The 22,904-nt window shown below is 47.4% G+C and overlaps 1 protein-coding gene across 1 annotated transcript in view; it reads left to right on the forward strand.

Moving 5' to 3' along the window:
• LOC310789694 (connector enhancer of kinase suppressor of ras 2) overlaps nt 1-22,630 on the forward strand; it is a gene marked incomplete at both ends in the record, with an annotated part of 82,124 nt that extends 59,494 nt beyond the window's left edge. Inside the window, 15 exons of the mRNA XM_083651352.1 lie at nt 3,582-3,709; nt 3,833-4,041; nt 4,479-4,565; nt 7,072-7,280; nt 12,029-12,066; nt 12,280-12,322; nt 13,503-13,551; nt 15,255-15,427; nt 16,614-16,687; nt 16,898-16,969; nt 19,545-19,615; nt 19,724-19,824; nt 20,712-21,315; nt 22,032-22,294; nt 22,421-22,630. Coding sequence (XP_083507478.1) covers nt 3,582-3,709; nt 3,833-4,041; nt 4,479-4,565; nt 7,072-7,280; nt 12,029-12,066; nt 12,280-12,322; nt 13,503-13,551; nt 15,255-15,427; nt 16,614-16,687; nt 16,898-16,969; nt 19,545-19,615; nt 19,724-19,824; nt 20,712-21,315; nt 22,032-22,294; nt 22,421-22,630 — 2,331 coding nt within the window. The remainder of the gene's footprint in view (nt 1-3,581; nt 3,710-3,832; nt 4,042-4,478; nt 4,566-7,071; nt 7,281-12,028; nt 12,067-12,279; nt 12,323-13,502; nt 13,552-15,254; nt 15,428-16,613; nt 16,688-16,897; nt 16,970-19,544; nt 19,616-19,723; nt 19,825-20,711; nt 21,316-22,031; nt 22,295-22,420) is intronic.
• Between the last annotated feature and the right edge of the window lie 274 nt (nt 22,631-22,904).

Consider the following 22,904-nt stretch of genomic DNA (forward strand, 5'->3'; position numbering starts at 1 on the left):
TGTGCGCATGCGTGCATGCGTGTGTGTGTGTGTGTGTGTGTGTGTGTGTGTGTGTTAGTGAGTTTATGTGCATGTAAGGGTGGTTTGGGGGTTTTAGGGGTCAAATAAACTTGATTTAAGTGCTATTTTACAGAGTGGAGTTCAGCCTGCTGTGGATGTCCCATCTCCCTCTATCTCTCTCTCTCTCTCTCTCTCTCGCTCTATCTCTCTCTCTCTCTCTCTCTCTCCCTCTCTCTCTCTCTCTCTCTCTCTCTACTGTACTTCTTCCTCCCCCAAACCTCTCTCTCTCTCTACTTCTTCCTCCCCCCAAACCTCCCCCTCTGCTCCCCTCTCTGTTCATGCAGGCAGCAGTAGGCTGTAATCACTAAATTACTGTTTTCACTCTCAGCTCCAGTCACCACACTGCACAGCTCCCCCACCTCTCTCCCTCCCTCCCTCCCTCTCTCCCTCTCTCTCTCTTTGTGACTGTCTGTCTCTCTGTCTCTCTCTCTGTCTGTCTGTCTCTTCGTTTATGTCTTTATCTCGCGTCCTATTTCTTTCGCTTTCCTCTCTCTCACTCTCCACTCCGTCTCCATTATTTATTGCGAAGCCGTCTTACTGTAAGCTGCCTTCATGAGAGGAAGAGAGTGAAGGAGAGCGAGAGAGAAAGGAGAGAAAGGAGATGAGGAGAGAGAGATGAGGAGAGAGAGATGAGGGGAGAGAGATGAGGAGAGAGAGAGATGAGGAGAGAGATGAGGAGAGAGAGAGAGATGAGAGAGAGAGAGATGAGGAGAGAGAGAGATGGGGAGAGAGAGAGATGAGGAGAGAGAGATGAGGAGAGAGAGAGAGAGAGATGAGGAGAGAGAGATGAGGAGAGAGAGATGAGGAGAGAGAGAGAGAGATGAGGAGAGAGAGAGATGAGGAGAGAGAGAGATGAGGAGAGAGAGAGATGAGGAGAGAGAGAGAGATGAGGAGAGAGAGAGATGAGGAGAGAGAGAGAGATGAGGAGAGAGAGAGATGAGGAGAGAGAGAGATGAGGAGAGAGAGATGAGGAGAGAGAGAGAGATGAGGAGAGAGAGATGAGGAGAGAGAGATGAGGAGAGAGAGATGAGGAGAGAGAGATGAGGAGAGAGAGAGAGAGAGAGAGATGAGGAGAGAGAGATGAGGAGAGAGAGATGAGGAGAGAGAGAGAGATGAGGAGAGAGAGATGAGAGAGAGAGATGACGCACAATGCCCGCCTCTCCACTGCCTGGTTTCTGTATCAGTTTGTCCATTCTGTCCGCACTGCACTCACACACTAGAACACTAAAACACTAGAACACTCACACACTAGAACACTAAAACACTAGAACACTAAAACACTAAAACACTAGAACACTCACACACTAGAACACTAAAACACTAGAACACTCACACACTAGAACACTAAAACACTAGAACACTAAAACACTAAAACACTAGAACACTCACACACTAGAACACTAAAACACTAAAACACTAGAACACTCACACACTAGAACACTAAAACACTAGAACACTCACACACTAGAACACTAAAACACTAGAACACTAAAACACTAGAACACTAAAAGCACTCAAACTGAGCGTATTCGTCAGACGTAAAAACTCTCCATTTTTCAAAATCTGGAAACCTCTCAGCAAACCCCCCCCCCACCCCCCCACCACCACCACCACTACACCACCACCCACCCCCAAGGGAGGACTGGCAGTATGTGTCACCCAGCTATTCAAGCTAAGAAGAAGAAGTATGATTCATCGGAAATTTGGAACCAATTCTGGCGACATGGAGAGCGAGGTCCCTGAGAGGACCCGACAGAGGACAAGATGACAAATGAATCTACAGTATGTGCCGTGTTGAGCCGAGCCCAGGCAGGAGGCCGCGGTAGCTTTCCTCTGTCCTCTCTAACCTCTCTCGTAGCACAGGGTGAGGAGAGGGAGGAAGAGAGAGGAGAGGAGGGGAGGGGGGAGGAGAGGAGCGGGGAGGGAGGGGGAGGAGCGGAGGGGAGAGGGAGAGGGAGGAAGAGAGGAGAGAGGGGAGATGAGAGGAGGGGAGATGAGAGGAAGGGAAGGAGTGGAGAGAAGTGATGAGAGGAGTGGAGAGGGGAGGAGTGGAGAGGGAGGGGGAGTAGCGGAGAGGAGAGGAGAGGGAGGAAGAGAGGAGAGAGGGGAGATGAGAGGAGGGGAGGGGAGAGGAGAGGAAGGGAAGGAGTGGAGAGAAGTGATGAGAGGAGTGGAGAGGAGAGGAGAGGAGAGGAGAGGAGAGGAGAGGAGAGGAGAGGAGAGGAGAGGAGAGGAGAGGAGAGGAGAGGAGAGGAGAGGAGAGGTTGTCATGGGAACAGACATGGAGAGCCCTGTGTAAGTGAAGACTTGAGACAAAATGACAGAATAGTGAAGTGATAAAATGTGGGAGAGGCTGCACAGTCGGACAGATAATATATTATATACATAAAAAATAATTTTGTTTGTGTTTCAATGCTAAACCAATACCAAGAGCCGTAGACTAGCACCATGCTTCCTCCAACACCTGCGCAGTCGCCAGCTGCTTCTTTTCACCCGACAGCGGTGAAAAGAAGCAACGCTCAAGCTACGCTGAAGCCGCAAGTTTCATTTTGGCATCCTTGTTAACAGGTGAGGCCGTTCACACCAGCCACGCATGCCACGCTGAAGCTGTGCTGAAGTGATCGTTCAGGATTCAGTTCTATTTTCCAAGCGTGAAGCTACAGTACCAGGCATGAAGTCAATGGAAGTTGTGGGCGGGGTCAAGGCATGCTGAGGAAAAGAGAGTGCTTCTTGTGTGACTGGTTTAGTGTGTGCTCAGCTTCAGCGTGGCTTATAGCTTCAGCTCTGCTTCTGTTAAGCGCCTCGGCTGAACAAACGCTTACACAGATAAGCTAACCCTTGGTTCACACCAGGCGCTATGCAGAAGCACCGCTTAACAGAAGCTGAGTGCCACGCTAAACAGGTAACACCAGAAACACTCTCTTTTCCTCAGCGCTTTGCTCGGAGCTGCCCTCCGCCCGCTCACAACTTGCATTGATTTCATGCCTGGCAGCTCGGGTGCATGCTTGAAAAATAGAACAGAAGCCGAAACTATCGCTGCAGTGTAGCTTCAGTGTAGCTTCAGTGTAGCTTCAGCGTGGCGTGCAGCTGGTGTGAAAGTGCCATAGCGCTGCGTAGCTTCAGCGTGGCGTCAGCATGGGATTGGCGTATGGTGTGTGAACGAGGGCTAACTCTTTCAATGGGTTGAGGTTTCCTGACCTGCTGTACTCTCAGGATGGGTCTAGGATCCAACTACATCGCCAAAGTTGTCATATGTTGACATATTCCTAGTGGGAAAGCCCAGTGTCTATCCGGCACAAGACATCTTTTTCCCTTATTCTGGGGATCTCTCTAGTTTCGGTTTCACTTATTTCCTCCGAGTTTCTGCTACCACGATGTGTGCGCTACTGCAGTGACTTAACCCTGTGACGTCCACTCCAAATTGGTCTATATAGCAGAGCTGCAATATAATCTCTCTCTCTCTCTCTCTCTCTCTCTCTCTCTCTCTCTCTCTCTCTCTCTCTCTCTCTCTCTCCCTTCAGCCGGTCCCTACCAGTCCCACCAGTACCTCTCCCACACCCGGTGGAACCTTGGGCATGTCCAAAATGGACGGCCCCAGCATGCAGGACGTCTTTATTCTCTCCCCTGTCTCTGGACTCTACAGTACCAGGTCAGACATTCACACACACACACACACACACACACACACACACACACACACACACAGATGTTTGCTGACGGTGATGACAGTGATGATGACACCTCTGTTGCCCCCCCCACCCCATCCCCCCAGGGAGGAGCTCGGTCTGATGTCATGCGACGACATCAGCCGCTACAGCGTGAGCACCCAGTCCAAAGGCTCCGAGGCGGTCAGCTACTACCTGGACCAGGACAGCGGTCAGTACTTCTCTCTGCTAGAGGGAGACGGGCCACCGGTGCCCGACTACGACAGGGGGGTCCGCAATACGGGGGTCCGCCGACGGGACAAGACCCCCACCCATGGTAAGACAGCGTAAGAGAGAGTAGTGAATATGCTGTTTGTGTGGGTCCGCCCCTGTGCTTGTTGTATGTTGTGTGGACCACGCATCACCATTTTTCATCTTTGCTCCTTCTGTCTTCGTCGCTCGTCGCACGCTACAGAGCTGTGTGTGTGTGTATGTATGTGTGTGTGTGTGTGTGTGTGTCTGTGTGTGTGTCTCTACCTCACGTATACACACCTCCCCGAATACACTGGTCACATCCCAAAAGGGTCGGTCCATTCACGTCCACAGTACCCAGAATGTCTCCACCCCCCACCCTGCTTTCTCTCTTCTCACCCCTCCACTCCTCCAGCCCTCAGCCACGTTGTCTCTCGGTCACCGTCTTCCCCCGCGGTCCCTCTCCCCCCCCCCCCCCCCCCCCCCCTGGCCGACTCTCTGATTGCTGATTGGTTGTTCCAGGTGACCTCAGACCCGTTTCCATGCCTCCGGAATATAATTGGATGGCCGAGGCCAAGGAACCCAGCATGGGCAAGAGAGGGAGCCGAGGTAGACACACACACACCGCACACACACACACACACACACACACACACACACACACACACACACACACACACTGTAGTGCCGTGCTTTGCTTCATACTCCTGCTCAAAACATCTCAGCCCATCTTCTGCTCCATGGTGGTGTGGTTGTGTGTGGATGCATTATCTGCCAGGTATGTATCTGACGAAGCCGTGCAGAAACAGAAATGCATGGAAATAGCATTCATACAGCTGCTCAGGAAACGAAGGTATTTGAATGCGACCGATTTCTACCGGCTCCAGCGTTTTGCTGGCGAGCCTCGATCAGTATTCTACCAAGGATCCTCCACTCTGCCGTCACAAAGTCTATGAATAACATTAAAGCCCAGTACTACTGTTGGGGGCCTCCCTTCCTCTCTCTCTCTCTCTGTCTATCTCTTCCTCTCTCTTTCTCTCTCTCTCTCTCTCTCTCTCTCTCTCTCTGTGTGTCTCTCTGTCTCTTCCGCTCTCTCTCTCTCTTTCTCTCTCTGTGTTTCTCCCTTCCTCTCTCTCTCACGCTTGGTCCCTGTCAACCCCTAACACACAAATTCATATTTAAGTGTATATGGATAATAAACAAATGAGGTGCGAAGCCGTTACTATGCTGAGCCAAAATAGATTAAACCCCATATTTTCTGTGACTGACGAGATTTATCAATGGTGCCGTCCAAATCAACATAATCATTGCAAAGGGATTATCTGAGGTAGTGGATGTCTTAGCTGTAGATCCGTATCAGATATTGCAGCTCCGCAGCACTGCTATACTCTCTTTCAAGGCTCGTCCTTTCTTGTCGGGTTGCTATCTATTCACCATCGTCTGTTTCTAGTCTGGGCTTTTCTCTCCCCTCCACTACGCTTTGGGTTTCCTCCAGAGATGGGGGACTTGATTTGCGACTTGGAATCGAGTCGCACGTAAGTCGCACAATCAGTGTCTTGAGACGCGTCCTCAAAAGACTTGAGTTGACTTGGACTCGAGTTTTGGGACTTGTGAACAATCTTTTTTCTTCTTCTTTTTTTTGGCACATTAAGGAAATGTCTACTAATAATATTGTCCATCGATGCTGATACTATGTGCTCATAGGCAAAGGAGTGAGGATAATACAGTACATGCTTTGAATTCCTTAGTTTTAGCTATGCAGTGTTCTAAGCAGACCAGATGGCATGCTGATAGAACGCTCATAAGAGACTTGAGACTTTACTTGGTCCCGTCCCTCCTCTCCGTCCCTCTCTAACCTCTCCTCTTCGCTCCCACAGACTGTCTAACCTCTCCGTCCCTCTCTAACGTCTCCGGAGTTTGTCCCTCTCTAACATCTCCGGGGTTTGTCCCTCTCAAACCTCTCTAACGTCTCCGGGGTTTGTCCCTCTCTAACCTCTCTAACCTCTCCTCTTCGCTCCCACAGACTGTCTAACCTCTCCGTCCCTCTCTAACGTCTCCGGGGTTTGTCCCTCTCTAACATCTCCGGGGTTTGTCCCTCTCTAACATCTCCGGGGTTTGTCCCTCTCAAACCTCTCTAACGTCTCCAGGGTTTGTCCCTCTCTAACCTCTCCTCTTCGCTCCCACAGACTGTCTAACCTCTCCGTCCCTCTCTAACGTCTCCGGGGTTTGTCCCTCTCTAACATCTCCGGGGTTTGTCCCTCTCTAACGTCTCCGGGGTTTGTCCCTCTCTAACATCTCCGGGGTTTGTCCCTCTCTAACGTCTCCGGGGTTTGTCCCTCTCTAACCTCTCTAACCTCTCCTCTTCGCTCCCACAGACTGTCTAACCTCTCCGTCCCTCTCTAACGTCTCCGGGGTTTGTCCCTCTCTAACATCTCCGGGGTTTGTCCCTCTCTAACGTCTCCGGGGTTTGTCCCTCTCTAACATCTCCGGGGTTTGTCCCTCTCTAACCTCTCTAACGTCTCCGGGGTTTGTCCCTCTCAAACCTCTCTAACGTCTCCGGGGTTTGTCCCTCTCAAACCTCTCTAACGTCTCCGGGGTTTGTCCCTCTCTAACCTCTCTAACATCTCCGGGGTTTGTCCCTCTCTAACATCTCCGGGGTTTGTCCATCTCTAACCTCTCTAACATCTCCGGGGTTTGTCCCTCTCTAACCTCTCTAACGTCTCCGGGGTTTGTCCCTCTCAAACCTCTCTAACGTCTCCGGGGTTTGTCCCTCTCAAACCTCTCTAACGTCTCCGGGGTTTGTCCCTCTCAAACCTCTCTAACGTCTCCGGGGTTTGTCCCTCTCTAACCTCTCTAACGTCTCCGGGGTTTGTACCTCTCTAACGTCTCCGTGGTTTGTCCCTCTCTAACGTCTCCGTGGTTTGTCCCTCTCAAACCTCTCCTCTTCGCTCCCACAGACTGTCTAACCTCTCCGTCCCTCTCTAACGTCTCCGGGGTTTGTCCCTCTCTAACGTCTCCGGGGTTTGTCCCTCTCTAACGTGTCCGGGGTTTGTCCCTCTCTAACCTCTCCATCCCTCCTCTCCGTCCCACTCTAACCTCTCCCTCACTCCCGCAGACTCGGACAACTCCCTGCTGCGTTACATCAGCGATGACAAGATCCTGGTGATCGAGGAGGAGCCGGAGGGCCCGGGCAGAGAGAGCCGCCGCGACTCCACCCGCCGCTCCCGCCGCAAGAGCCGCAACCCCAGCAGCCCCAGCTTCCCCATCAGCCCCTCCATGCTGTCCTCCACGCTGCGCCTGGACCAGCCGCCCGATGCTATGCCTGTATGTACACAGGCTTTTCAATTAACGTTACGCTTCTTTCACCTACGTATATAAAAATAGCATTTGATCATTGTCTATTTTAATTTCAATTTTTGTTTAGTCTTAGCTTCTGTATTCTTAGCTATAATTGTGTTTTGTTTAATAGAGGCTTATCGTATTCTTCTTCTTCTTCTCCTTATTATTATTATTATTATTATTATTATTCTCCTTATTATTATTATTATTATTATTATTATTCTCCTTATTATTATTATTATTATTATGTTATTCAGTTATTGCTTGTTCTGGCACAGCAAACAGGCCCCACCGCTCTCACCCTTCACATCCCCTTGAGCTATGGTGGCCTGAAATGGACTAACGTCACATTTTCACAACAGAGATGACTAAGCTAGCTAATTAATAGGGGTGGGGGAAAAAATCGATTCACCTAAGTATCGCGATTTTTAATGTCACGATTTTTTGGATCGATCTTTTATTCCAGAATCGATAATCGCAAATTAAAAAAAAAAAAAAAAAAAAAAAAAAAAAAAAAAATTTTTTTTTTTTTTGGGTGCTTGCAGTCAGGCCACTCACTGAACAGCAGGCCAGGCGCCGCCTACTGGTTTACTAGTGGTTTTATTACTTTATTAGTTAGTCTGAAGTAATAATTACACTTCAGGGTTAAAGTGGGTGCATCTCATTGTAAAATTGGACCCAAATCTGGCTTCAAACGGCCCTGTTTTTAACTATATCGCCCAGCCCTACTCATGATATATAATATACAGTCTCTAGTGTATGATTCAACTTTTCCCATGTTCTAATCTAGTGTAAAAAAGCAAACAAACTGAAAAAAGAAAAGAAAAAAAGAAACAAAAATCGCAATAAATCGTAATATCGAATCGCAATAATCGTAGAATCGCAATAATCGTGAATCGCAATATATATCGAATCGGCACCAAAGTATCGTGATAGTATCGAATCGGGAGATAAGTGAATCGGCACAGCCCTACTAATTAACCAGAGATCTAATAGAGAATCACGATGCAGAACACTGCGTGAATCTGTGAACACCATGACCTGATTGACCAAGACTGGATCGTGAGGTGTGTGTGTGTGTGTGTGTGTTTTTGTGTGTGTGCGCATGCTTGTGTGTTTGTGTGTGTCTAAGTGTCAAAAGAGTCGAAGCTGGAAGTTGAGGATGTCCTCTCTGAGGACTGTGAGGCATCAGGATTAGTTAATAATAGACGTGTGTGCGTGTGCGAGAGCGCGCACGCATGTGTGTGTGTTTGTGTGTGTGTGTGTGTGTGTGTGTGTGTGTGTGTGTGTGTTCAGGTGAGGAGACCAAGGAGAGGCAGGGTAGCCATCTCATGACTCATAACTCATAATATCCCCATCTCCTCAGACACGCCTGAGTCTAAATAGGAGTTTATTCTAGACAAACACACAAGCACACACAAGCACACACACACACACACACACACACACACACACACACACACACACACACACGCAAATGCATCCCTTTGAGTAGGTGTATATGACTCAGCATGAGCCAGACCAATTACAAGCACGACTGACAGACTGTGCTTATAACACAACACAACACACACACACACACACACACACACACACACACACACACACACACACACACACACACACACACACACACACAGCTCAATGGGCCTAGCTCACACCAGCCCTCTCCGCTGTGTGTTTCTCATGGTGGTGGTATCTTTTAGGGGCTGGCACAAAGTATACCATACCTCACCTCAATGGCCTGCTTTTCCCCTTGTCCCTGTGTATTCCCTTTCCCTTAAAGAAATACACCAACCTTTTGGGCAAATAATCTCTGATATAAAGTTACTGTTGGTCATCAAGAGCTGTGGTTCTCAAAGTGGGGTCCGGGGACCCCCAGGGGTCCTTGAGGGGTTCCAGGGGACCCCCAGCAAAAAGGGTAATACATGTACTGTAATTTATTTTCATGCTAATTCCAACCATAAGTAACACAATGACTGAATGAATGTATGACTATTTTGGTTATGGTTATGGGTTACACTTCCTGTAGTAAAAGTGTGATGACCCTCCTACTCTCTTGGCCCTCTCTTGCAGGAGCCTGGTGTTGGGGTTGTTTGGTTGATTGGGTGCACCTGGGCGTGGTGCACTCATTGGGCTTAAGAAGTTCTTCAGACCATTTAGTCTCTCTCCCTCCTCACCGATGCACCTTTTGTTCCGTTAGTTTTTTTAACATAGTTTGTCTTTGTAACGCTCTAGTTTTGGACCCAAGTGCAGAGATGCCAGACACAGGAGGAAGGTTTAGACTTCTTCAAAACACACAATAACAAGACCGACTGCCGAAACAGGGCAGGAAAAACTATAATGGCTATACTGGGTCGGTCGAGAGCCGACAGGATAAAGTAAATAAACAGTCTGTAAAACAGCAACAACTCGGGTACACTCTCACAGAGGAGCCAGAGGAAAACACTGGGATATCCAGGAGCTTGAGTCAAGATTCTGAAAGCACAAACAGTTATATAGGCTGCCAAACAGGTGTAGGAAATCAGATAGATTAACACAGATCAGCTATCCACCTTATTTCTAGCGGCCATGATGCCTATGCGTTTTTCTTCCGGTGTAGTGAATAAATTATTGTTTTAACTTTTACTCCGGTGTAAATTATTGTTTTAACTTTTACTTTGGTGTATGAATCCCCTCATATGTTACAACCCGGCTCAAGGAAGTAAGACTAATGTCGTCTTCTTTTTGTTCAACATGACCAACACACTACAAAACAATAATAGCCTAGGTGTGAGGAAGTGTAACCTCTGTAAAGTGGTATGCGTTGGTACACTATGGAAATTATTCCTGTCAGAGAATCCTTTGTTGTTGGAGGGTTTGTTTTGTCCAGTTTGTTTTTTCCAGTTTGTTTTGTAGTTGAACTGAGTTCAACTACAAATAACCTCCATTAGCACAAACAACAGTATTGATATAGAGAAAATCCTTATGATTATGATGATATTGATTTCAACCATATCACCCAGCCCTATTTTTGGTATAGCTCCCCTGAACAAAAATGCACCAGCCGCCCCTGATAATAAGGTAACAACAAGGCATTTAAACCATCAGTCAATTGAGCTAGAAAGACCATCTGCAAGTAAGTTATGCTAAACGATCAACATAATTGGTACAATATGTAGGCTAAGTAAGATCTGTTTGGCAGAATTATTCACAATATAAGTGTCACACACACACACACACACACACACACACTCACAGCATACACATGTGGCCTATGTCGCACACTTCAGGTTGATAGACAGTCTCTGGACAGATTTTCACCATCACGATGGCAGGGAAAAAAAGCTCACACTCGTTAATGCCATCTGCTCCTTAAGGAGCCGATCCGTGTGCATATCTGTCTCTCTCTCTCTCTCTCTCTCTCGCTCTCTCTCTCTCCCTCTGTCTCTCTCTCTCTCAAATTGCCATACCACGCCCTAACGACCCCAACACCACCAGGCTCCTGTAAGACAGGGTCATCACAAAAGTTAACATGTTATCAGATGGGGGGCCCTGGGACAAAATGTTATCAAATGGGGAGGGGGGGTCCATGGTCTAATTTCTGTCCGTTTTGGGGCCCCTAAACTGACAGAAATTCGACCACGGACCAGCCGCCACTGTTTAGGGGTCCTTGACGTGAAAACGTTTGAGAACCACTGATCAAGAGGATTGGTGGTATAGTTTCACTGGCAGTATTCATGTGGTTTACTACAGGGCATGTAATGCTTCACCATAGTGTAGGCAAAAGCTTGAAGCATATGTCACAGCCAGTGCTTAATCTAGACTTAACAGTAACATTAACATCAGAGCTCGTTGTCCAGGAAATGTCTAGTAAACACTGGAACCATATGTTCTGATGGCTGTCACATCAGACAGTTAGGCAGAGCTCCCCTGGTTAGCAGGCTTGCGTAGCTTGGCTGCTGTATCTGTCCCTGGCGGGCCCATTCTTGTTGAGTACGAGGGCCCCTGGTAAACGGCCCCTCTGTCAATTAGGTTAGACGCACAAGACATTAACAGTACATGAAATCAGAAGACAATAATATTAAAAAATAATTCATTCATTTTATATAGCGCTTTTCAATGACCCAAAGACGCTGACAATATGAATACACAGAAACACCTACAAAACAGAGGCTGTGGCACACTATGAAACCAATGGGCACGCTGTGACAACTGGTCGCGTCCATCTTGTGTGAGTCAATATGAGAAGGGGGAGGAGGGCTGACGCGACTACGGAAGCCTCTATGAGGACATTTGCATCACGTCACTAACGTAGCTTCGCCTCCTCCTGATGGGAAGCCAAAGTAGTACCAAACATAGGGAAGCACAACCGTGACAATTATAGTACAGTAAATATTGGCCACACAAAATTCTAATATTCTTTTTGTACAATAGTAATTCGATGTAAGAGCTTAGTTGCATCCACGACAAGCACAAGTCCATTATCTAGGCATGCAATACAAAGGCCTACATGCGATGCGGAATGCAAATACAGAAAGAACCACAGAACATACTGCACACTGTCAGCATAGCAAACATCATAGAAGAGCACAGAGACCATACATATATAGCCTACATATATACATATATATACACATATACATACATATACATACATATACATATACCATACATAGTGTGTAGACCCATGTAGGTATTGATCGTTTTAGAAAGGCTTTCATTAGTAACTCTCTTCTCTCTTTGTCTATCAGCGCGGTGCAGACACACTGCGAGCAGATACAACAGACAGGTGAGTGTGTGTGTGTGTGTGTGTGTGTGTGTGTGTGTGTGTGTGTGTGTGTGTGTGTGTGTGTGTGTGTGTGTGTGTGGGTGTGTGTGTGTGTGTGTGTGTGTGTGTGTGTGTGTGTGTGTGTGTGTGTGTGTGTGTGTGTGTGGGTGGGGCGGGGGGGGTTGTGGTTGCTGTAAGGAGTTGTAAAAAATGATCCCTCCTGTCCTTCCCCAGGTACTCGGGCTCAGGAAGCTCAGGAGCGGCCTCCATGAGGAAGGTAGGACACAGTCCTGATAATCCATAGCTGCTCTAAAACAATGCTTTCTTTCCCATGTGTTTTTTGATGTTGCATTTTCATATGTGCGTAATAAAGGCTTTGCAGTTGCATCACAGTTATCCCAGCAGCCACATCTGGCAGTCATGGAGGTCCACAGAAGACTTGACTGTGCCCAGATAATGGCTAAAAATATCACAACTGGGCAAGAACATGAGAGATACCTGAAGGAGATTGGTGCAGGTTGGGGGTTTTAATTAAAAAAAGAACGAATAGTCTGATAAGGTGAATTGGTTTCCCAATGTGGGTTACTGTGACACAGGACTCTGTCTTTATTCTAAACTGTCCTCCAAAGCACTATATGAGTTGTAGCTTGAGATGAGTCAGCTCAGTTAACCGGACAAACAGTTATTTAAATAACAGTTCTTTTTGGGCTTTGTTAGCAAGCAAGCTAATGTAGCAGAGCAACCAATCACAGCCACGACTAACCCTACGAGATGCATTCTACGTGATGAATATTTAATTTACAAAGTTAACACAATAACAGAAGGTAGATGAATGATTATTTTGGTCATAGTTTCACTGTTGTCTCTCTACCTACAATGCAGATAGTCATGGAATCTGTACAGAAAAAAACAAAGTCTCATTAAATTTGTACTAAGTTAGGGGTCCCTGATATGGAAAAAGATTGAGAATCACTGCTTTATCGTGAATTTATTGAGTATGTGTTTTTTTCAATGTCAGACTTTTTATATGTAATTTAGCTAGAATTAGACCGCGCCTAGTTGATTTCAGGACAGATGATTTAAAGAAAACAAAAGTTTTTATTGAAAGATTTCAATCTTCACTTTTTGATGCCCTTCAGTGCCTTTTGATCACCTGAAATCATCAAACACACAAAGCCCTGGCATCAGTGTGGATCAGTCTCCATGGCAGACAGCTTTCAATCCCCCACAGTGGGTTGCAGGTCGTTTCCTGGCTGTAGCAATTTCAATATTGTGTTCTCTCCTGTGGCTGTAATCCTCTCTGCTGTGTGCCCGATCAAATAACAATAAGCAAACACGGAAGGTGAACGAGCCCATCTTCTCTATGAGGAAAAAAATAAAGAAATGCATCAAGGCCAGTCTGGAAGCTTTGCCTGAACATGTCCTTTCAAACTCTCTTTTTCTCTTTTTCCCTCCAGTCTTTCCATTACACCTCTCTAAGAACCAAAACCAAAAAGAGAAGTAAAGGTAGAAACCCTGTTGTTTTTCCTTTCTTCTTCTGCTATTCTATTCTATTCTATTCTATTCTATTCTATTCTATGTCTAGCAGACAATTTCCAGTCCATGTTGTTGTTTTGCTATTTCGTGGACGCTTTTATCCAAAACACGTTACAATACTATCTGTAGCTCAGAAAAGAGGGAAATCTTTTATCATGGAAGTGTGGCTGAATCCCAATGTCCAGATTTCAGATACATATTTTCTGGCCATTGTGGCCAACACCTTTTTTCCCCCTCTTCTTCTTCATTTGACCTGCCATGATTGGTGTGTTTAGACTTTTTGGACACTTCTCCATGCAGCCCAGTGTCCTCCATTATTGATGCCACTGATGCCATGAATGAGGAACCGTTCCCTCCCAGACTCAAGTCTGGCTTCAACAGTTCACATCATAGCCCTTAAAGGGATAGCCCACTTTTTTTTAAAGTCTAGCCCTATTTGCTCCTTACCAATGATGATGTTGATTGGTACATTTCTTTCTCAGCACAATCCATGCTGTTCCTCATAGTAGCTCTGGAAAGTTGGGCAAAAACGAATGCAAGGTCAATGGGGTCATGCTTCTGTATGTACAAGCTGACTGAGGCTCACTGAAATGTACTTTGTGTGTGTGTGTGTGTGTGTGTGTGTGTGTGTGTGTGTGTGTGTGTGTGTGTGTGTGTGTGTGTGTGTGTGTGTGTGTGTGTGTGTGTGTGTGTGTGTGTGTGCACTGTGGATGACATTTCAGTGAGCCTCAGTCAGCTTGTACATACAGGAGCGTGACCCCATTGACCTTACATTGGTTTTTGCCCAACTTTCCAGAGCTACTATGAGGAACAGCATGGATTGTGCTGAGAAAGAACTGTACCAATCAACATCATTACTGGTAAGTAGCAAATAGGGCTAGACCTTAAAAATATATATATATATATATATATCCCTTTAAGAACTTGCTGATTTTGCAGTGAGACGGTCCTAACCCTTTGTTGACTCACTTCTGAGCCTGTGAGGCTGTAAGTCCAGACGTTGGGATTCAGCCTGTTTGCGCCACAATGTAACAGCCACTGAGGCTATAGACCAAATCACCGTGACGTCACCATGTAAACAAATTTACTTCCGGGTACCACTTGGGGAAGGCGGCAGGTTTAAATGTGCGTGTTGTCAAATAAATGCTGTCAAACCCTCTCGTTGTTTTCGGCCGACTACTTTCAATTTAAATGGTTAAACGGTTGGTAAACATGCTTGTCCGACGTATCTAGCCTTTCTTCTGTGTTTGTTTTATGTAGTGTTAGCTAGCTAATAACGTTTGTTTGTCTGTCAAACTCGCTGTTTTTTTGCAGACTCGTTAACGTTACAGACCGAGCTACTGACGCCACGTTAATTTAATTTAGCGTCAAGTCTACTCTGGTCTGGTCCAACAGGTAAATTAGCTAGTCTGGTCTCCACTAACGTTAGTGAAAGTGTTGTTATGAATGGTATTAAACAACAACACAACACGGACGAACCATTTTTGTCTTCTTTGTCTGTTTTTGTCTTCAACACGTCAGTTTGTGCCGTTCACCGCCATTATAATGTGTGGACCCAGGGGTACCCGGAAGTAAATGTAAACATCCCGCTGATTTGGTCTATATACATGACCACACTTACAGCTATGAAATGCACTTCCTGCCGTTATGACAAGCATCCCCTCTCACCCTAGGTTCCCTTACTAGTGCGAGTCGAAGGAGGATCTCCTGTAAGGACCTGGGCCACGGCGACTGCGAGGGCTGGCTGTGGAAGAAGAAGGACGCTAAAGGCTACTTTACCCAGAAATGGAGGAAGTACTGGTTCATCCTCAAGGAGTCTTGCCTCTACTGGTACACCAACCAGAATGTAAGAGATCCTATTGAAATACCGTGATTTGTCTCTTTTCTGCCTGCCTCTCCATTCATTGTTGCTTTTCATTTCTCCAAATCTATAGCTACTTAATCTCCATCCCTACCTTTGTCCTTGGAGCATTCAAGTCTCCTACTCTGTGCAGTGTTTTGTGCAAATGCGTAATCATTTGTAAGGGCAGTTTACCTCGAACGTAAAGCATAAGCCTTTAATATGCTGTTATTTTGTATCTTTATATCACAGGCACAAATGTCCTTGAACCCGTGAATTCATAGAATGTTTCCAATGTTAGGAAGGACAAGACGCTACATACCACATACCAGCTATTGCAAGGCAGTGTGTGCGTGCATGGAGTCTTTTTGCTCTGTTTAGTCTTGCGTTTATCCTTTTGCACCTGCCAAGGAGACATTGAAGGTGTGCAGATATCTTGACTGCTCAATATTACTGTGGGAAAATGACTCACACGGACCCCAAGAACTCACTTTAAATGGTATCATGTATTTACATGCCTCAGTTTCACAGCTGAGATTGTCATATCTCAGCTATTCTATATTCTTATTCATGTCTACATGTCTATAGTATAGCTTATAGCTTACTACGTACATAGGGATGGGGATCATTGATTTTTATTGATATTGATACCATTTTAACGGTCCGTCTTTATCGATACCATTATTGATACTTTTCTACTATTTGGCGGAAAGACAAACAATAAATTCTTAACAGAACTGCTGTTGCTTTTATTTGATTTCTGAACAAAATGAAATTTGCGTAGCCTGGTGAGGCCATTCAATTCTTCTCTTATTTAGGCAGTTTGCAGGCAGTTAAATTGAATTCAAAAACTTTATCAGACAATCGATGTATGTTTCTGCACCAGTGATTATATGTCTGGATAGCAGTATCGACAAGCTCGGACCTTTTTGACTTTCGGGTTTTGAGAAATTTAGAACCCAGCTCTTATTGATACCGGGTCTTGATCCCCATTCCTACTTATATCTCTATCTACTTTATAGTTATTCCTGGCCTTCGTAAATAACATATGTTTGTTTTCACACGCTGACTCTTGAGCAGAATACAACCGAGTACCTCAAATAAGATTGGAATATGAATATGCATGCGGTGACATGAGTTGTCTGCGGTGATGATGAATGTGTCGGCGCTCTCCATCTGCCTGTGCCTGCAGGATGAGAAGGCTGAGGGCTTCATCAGCCTCCCTGAGTTCAGAATAGACCGAGCCATCGAGTGCAGACGGAAATTGTGAGTGTCCCTCACATGTCACTCAAATTACTAAGCAAGGATATTGTTCACGTGTCCATGCGCTCACCCACACAACGTGCGCACACGCACACGCACACACACACGCACACACACATACGCATGCACACACACACACACACAAACACACACATGTAGACAAAGAACACACAAACGCACGCGTGCTAAGCCTTTCTTTCTCATTGACTGCAGTGCCTTCAAAGCCTGCCATCCCAAAATCAAGAGCTTCTTCTTTGCCACAGATTGTCTTGAGGAGATGAACAGGTGAGTGTGTGTGTGTGTGTGTGTGTGTGTGTGTGTGTGTGTGTGTGTGTGTGTGTGTGTGTGTGTGTGTGTGTGTGTGTGTGTGTGTGTGTGTGTGTGTGTGTGTTTCATCGGGGGGGCATCACGTGTCCTTTCATCAATATTTCAGCTGAGTAAACCAAGTTTACACAGAGCAACAACCCACCAATGAATTAGGCATGATGGCCCTGACGCTCTGTTGTCAAATGCTGACTGTGCTCGCTCGCCCCATTTGACCGTGCATGTGTGCATGTACACGTGTGACTATGAGAGGGGGGAGAGAGAGAGAGAGAGAGACTGTAGTGACATTTGCAGGTCGGTCCTACTGTATGTGCTATCTCTAATTATCCACACCTTTCCTCAATGACATGGGGAGTTAATTGGGGGAGCGTAATTAACACAAGCTATATTTGACATCCATCCCAAGTTTCGCGGTGTACGACGTACGTGTGAATGTGCTATTGCATGTAGATTTGCATTTGTACGTGTGTGTGTGTGTGTGTGTGTGTCCTGAGCAGCGATGCAGTGAGTCAGGATAATGGTGTACGTGTGTATTTGAATGTGTGTGTGTGTGTGCATGCATGTGTGTGTGTGTGTGTGTGTGTGTGTGTGCGTGCATGCGTGTGTGTGTGATGAGTGGATTTGGGTAATGTATAGACCTAAGTTGGCATTAGATGTGTTTTTTTTCCCCCCCAGATTTATTTTTTCCCATTTTTATCCCCCATTAGTGCTAATTTTAATTTATTTATCCTGGTTGCTGCTCCACCCTCTGCCGATCTGGGGAGAGCCGAAACTGGCTCCATGCTTCCTCCGAGACATGGGCAGTTAGCCAGCCGCTTCTTTTCACCTGACAGAGGAAGCTTCACCAGTAGGACATAGCACGTGGGAGGATCACGCTATTCCAACGAGTTCCCCTCCCTCCGAACAGGCGCCCCTAACGACCAGAGGAGGCACCACATCAGCAACCAGGATATTGCATGTTTTTGGTATGGGGTTCCTATATGAAGGAAACCCCCAGGGGGCACGGGGAGAACATGCAAACTCCACACAGAAAGGCCCTTTTTGACGACCCCACCCGGGCGGTGGGCACTCGAGGACATGCGGACGGGCACGCATTCCTTCAGCGCTCACGGCGTCCCAGGTGGGAATCGAACCCAGGACCTTCTAGCTGCGAGGCGACAGCGCTTACCACTGCACCACCATGCCCCCCTGGCATTAGATGTCTTGACAAAGTATCTTTGTTCATCAGAATGAGAAGCAGCTTTATTGCCCAAGTATGTAGACATACAAGGAATTTTACTCCGGTATTCACCTTATGTAGCCCCGCCCACTTGACCCGTTTGTGTTAGGACTTCCTGTTTAAAACGCCGGCTGTTTTACCTGCTCAAACCAGAGATCGTCTCTACGGTCAAAGCTAGTGACTCACTGGAAGCAGGCTGCGGGGATACGCTCTGTGTTCTGCCCCTTTGTTCTTTTACTCTGGAGGAGTACAAGTCCTGGATGGAGGGCAGGTTTGCGCATTGGTTTGCGCAACTGATTTTTGCTCTGCAATCCTGACCGTCCATAGCAGTCTGTGCTTGTTCTGTTTGATGGCAGACCCAATGGCTGGACTGGATGATGGCGGTGTAGAACTGGATCAGCAGCTCCTGAGGCAGTTTGTACTTCCTGAGCTGGCGTAGAAAGTACAGTACATCCTCTGCTGTGCCTTTTTGATGATTGTGACTACATTGGACTCCCACTTTAGGTCCTGGGAGATTGTGGATGCCAGGAAAATCTATAGGTTTCCACTGTAGACACAGTGCTGCTGAGTATGTTTGGGCCTGGGGGGGGGGTAGTGCTGGGGGACTCCTTCTCATGGCTTGAGGTGTACTCACATGTGGATTTCCCTAGCTTTTGGAGATGCTCAGGTAGTATTGTTGACTATTGAGTAGTAATGCTGTGCAGCTCAGAACCATACTGAAGGTCCAATTCAAGGAAAAGACAAAATTGCCGCTCTTAGAGAATCTCTGTGGTTTAACTTGCCAAGTTTTTTTATCCTGGGAAGGGAATGAGTAAGTTGTCTTCCTGTGGGACGCACTTCCTCGTACGACGCGTTTCCTGTTCCTCAGGCTGGGTTTGTCTCTATTCTTAGTGGTGACCTCATTATTAGCTGTCTGCAGAGAGACACAGGACGAGCCAGAACCTGCGATAGAGACGGGGAAGGGGGGCGCATGAATGGTATGAGTGATCGAGGACAGAAAGGAATGAGAAAATGAGATTGGGAGAGAGAGAGCGGCATCTGAGACTCACTGTTCAGACAGAATGCGACGGATGATTGTCAGCTCTCTCTCGTTCTACATCCATCTCCCTAATGATCTCTATGCCTTTCTCTCCTCATCAGGGAGGTAGGAAGTCAGTTGGACCGAAATCAACCGTTAAGGGACACCATTTAAATTATTTAGAGTGAGAGTTCTTTATTCATCATCTCTATAACCCAGCCTAAGCCTCTGCTGCCTCCCTTCCCCGTTCTTCTCATCCCCTCTGCTCTGGGTCTATTTCCTCTCCCTCCTTTCTATAGGTGGATGAACCGACTGGGTCTAGCCGCCATTGGCTACACACCAGATGATAAGGTGCCACGCCCTGATGAAGGTGAGATGATCTGGCATCGCTGTCAATGAGTGACTATACCTTCTTGTCCATGGGTTACTGACGTGTGTGCGTGTCTGTGTGTGTTTTTTCTTCATATCATAACATCAGACTACTGGAGTGAGAGTGATCAGGATGAGGTTGATGGCTCAATGACGCTCAAACAGGAGGGACCCTCATCCATTTGTGATACCTACCACCGCACACCATCGGTGAGTAGACAACACACACGCGCGCACACACACACACACACACACACACACACACACACACATACACACGCACACACCCAACACAACCGTTTTCTTGCAGTGTTTCATTCTAACAGAATATGATATTCTAAAAGCCCTACAGTTTTCAGGGCTGCATAGACCTCTGAGCATTAATAAAACATCAGAGTGTGAGATCTGGTTCTCCAAGCAGCCAAGACCAGCACTTCTCTATGTCATGCTGCCAGCCCCTATTCACACTCTGACCTCTAGGTGGCGACAAATAGCTGTGTGCTCATGACATGTCAGGAAGATGATACTCTAACTAACTCATTGAGAAGACATGTATACTGTCAGTTGTGACATGCTTTACTCTGCTAAGGTCCCATGCAATGTAAAATCAACAGTCATGCCAGTCATTTCTGGAGTTGTCATTGTTACTCATTACCATCTCATTGCTTTCTCACTCTCGTCCCTTCCCCTTTATACTACTTTTTTCTCCTTATTTCCTCACCTGTCTTCCTACACTGGCTCACCACCTCCTTCTCTGTATGTCCTTCTTTCCGTGGGATCACCTTTTCTTGTATCCCTCCTCACATTCCCCATCTCTCGGAGACATCAACCTTTCTCTATCCCCTCCTTGCTCCTCTCCATACTAACCAACCCTGTCACCCCTCCTCCCTCCCCCCTCGCCTTTGCAGACCCACCTCCTCCCCAGTTATGACCAATTGCCCCGCTCAGTTAGCTCCATGAGCCTCTTGCGCTCCACTCCATCCCCACTCCCTCTACCAATGAGCGCCTCCACCTCCCCAATCCCGCCACAGATGGTCTCTTCCACCTCCCCAATCCCTCCACAGATGGTCTCTTCCCCCTCCCCTGTCCCTCCCCAGGTAAATTCTTCTAGCCCCTTCCCGGAGCCCAAGCACGGCCGCCACTTCTCCAGCGAGTCCACGCACTCCCACTCCTCGGCTGAGGACCAGCGCGGGGATGGCATGGGCATGGGCACGGGTACGGGCAGCACCAGTACCCACTCCTCTGGTTGCCGCTCCTCCCACCGCGAGCGCCGCTCCTGGCAGGACCTCATTGAGACGCCGCTGACCAGCGCCGGGCTGCACTTCCTTCAGACAGGACCGGGGGACGGCGAGGGGGGTTACGGGGGCGGAATGGGGAGCATGGTCGGGGAGATGGGACTGTACGGAGGGCTGGGCAGACAGGGCATGTCCCCGGAGAGACGCAGGCAGGCCACGCTGCCTGTACGGAGGCACCACGCTGCAGAGCGGGACAGGGAGCGGGACGGGCCCTTCCCGCTAGAACGGGGGCCATACACGCACGTCCACACGCACCGACGCTCCCACAAGCAGCGCAGCCAAAGCCTGCCCAGGAACAGAGACCCAAGGCCAGGCAAGCTGCTACAGACCCCAGCACGTATGGAGGAGAGGAGCGAGGATGAGGAGGCAGAGGAACAGGCTGCAGATATCAACGAGGCAGATGAGGGTAACAAACTTATGCACAGTCTGTGCTATATAAGTAGAGGAGAAAGCTATGGGCAATAGTATTATGTTATTAACCCTCATCCTACCAACATAATTAACATACAAGGACCGGGATCCCAAGAATTAAATAGTGTAAGAAATGACCATCATAGCAAAATGTTAACTTTTTTTCAGTTACAGGTAATCAAATTAGGTATTGTATTTCTGACTTTGCACGTCATCTTACCTTACTGTAGGAAAAGCAGTAGGCCTATTTGAGGTCGTCAACATAGTGCATGAGGAAATCTGTGTCTGCTGCTGCGTCTGTGTCTGTCTCAAAATGACTGAGAGAATGCCCCATCCCCCTGATAGTGTGCGATTAAATTAGAACCCATGGCAAACATGAACTCTATAAATAGAACATGAACTCTATAAATAGTTCCCTCTATTAAAACTGCATAGGCGGAATCGTGTGCTTTTGACTGGGGTCCCCCAATACATTAGTATTTAAAAAAACAAAAAGCAAACAATAATATGAAGTCATTAGGAACAAATTGATTGACAAAATCGTGAAAAAATTGGAATGATAGAATAAAGCACCTGTACGCTATGAAAAAAAGTATACCTCTGGGATCTGCGGGTACCCCAGTTGTTAGGATGAGGGTTCTCTCAATATTTGGTGTCACTCCAGGAGGCTAGTGATTCTGATGCTTAATGTCTCTTACCCGGCTCTCTCAGACTTCCGGGAGTTGAGAGTGGAGGGCAGGGAGAGGAGGGTGTCCGAGGGAAGGGAGCGACGAGTGTCGGAGGGCCGGGAGCCGGAGCCGTTGGACGGGCTGGAGCAGCTGTACCGGGCCCTGGAGCAAGCCAACGTCACGGCGCTGGGAGACCCTCGGCCCTGTAGCCGGCAGGAGCTGCGGCGCTGCTTCACGCAGAGAGCCAGAGACCCCCTGCTCAACGACAGGCTGCACCGCGTCCGCGCCCTCCGCAGCACTCTGAAGGTACTGCACGATCAGAGGTTCGCGGCTCAAAACTAAAACGGTTTGGGAATTCAAAGGCGAAAAGGCGGTGGGCGGATTCGGCACGGGTTACCTAAGTCATCCCATGTTGTCTCTTTCGTCCCCCAGGCCAAAGAGTCGGAGCTGGCAGTAATCTGTGCCCTATTGGAGGACCCTGGCCTGTGCTCCCAGACCTTCAGAGAGTGGAAGCAGTGGCACAGCGACCTCTACTCAGACATCTGCCAGCTTAGTCCTGGTACCAACGGCCAGGACGATCTCTCCCCACTGGCCGCGCCACTCATGACCCACACACACTCCTTTATTGAGACACATGTGTGAGAAACAGAAGAGAGGCAGAGACCATACACACACGTGGACATACACATGCTCATGCAAACCTACACACACACACCAACACACACAAACACACACACACACACTCACCTTCACATTAGCCAAATCCTCTCTCTCCTGATCACTATTCTGAGCACGCACTCAAACTCACACAGACACACAGCTCCAAAAGACACACAGGAACACACACTGTAAGATGTGTAAATATCATAGAGGGAACAGTCAAGAGACCTGCGTGTATGAACTTTTGATAATCCTG

Source organism: Poromitra crassiceps, assembly GCF_964638095.1.
Source record: "Poromitra crassiceps genome assembly, chromosome: 15".
NCBI classification, from domain to species: Eukaryota; Metazoa; Chordata; class Actinopteri; order Beryciformes; family Melamphaidae; genus Poromitra; species Poromitra crassiceps.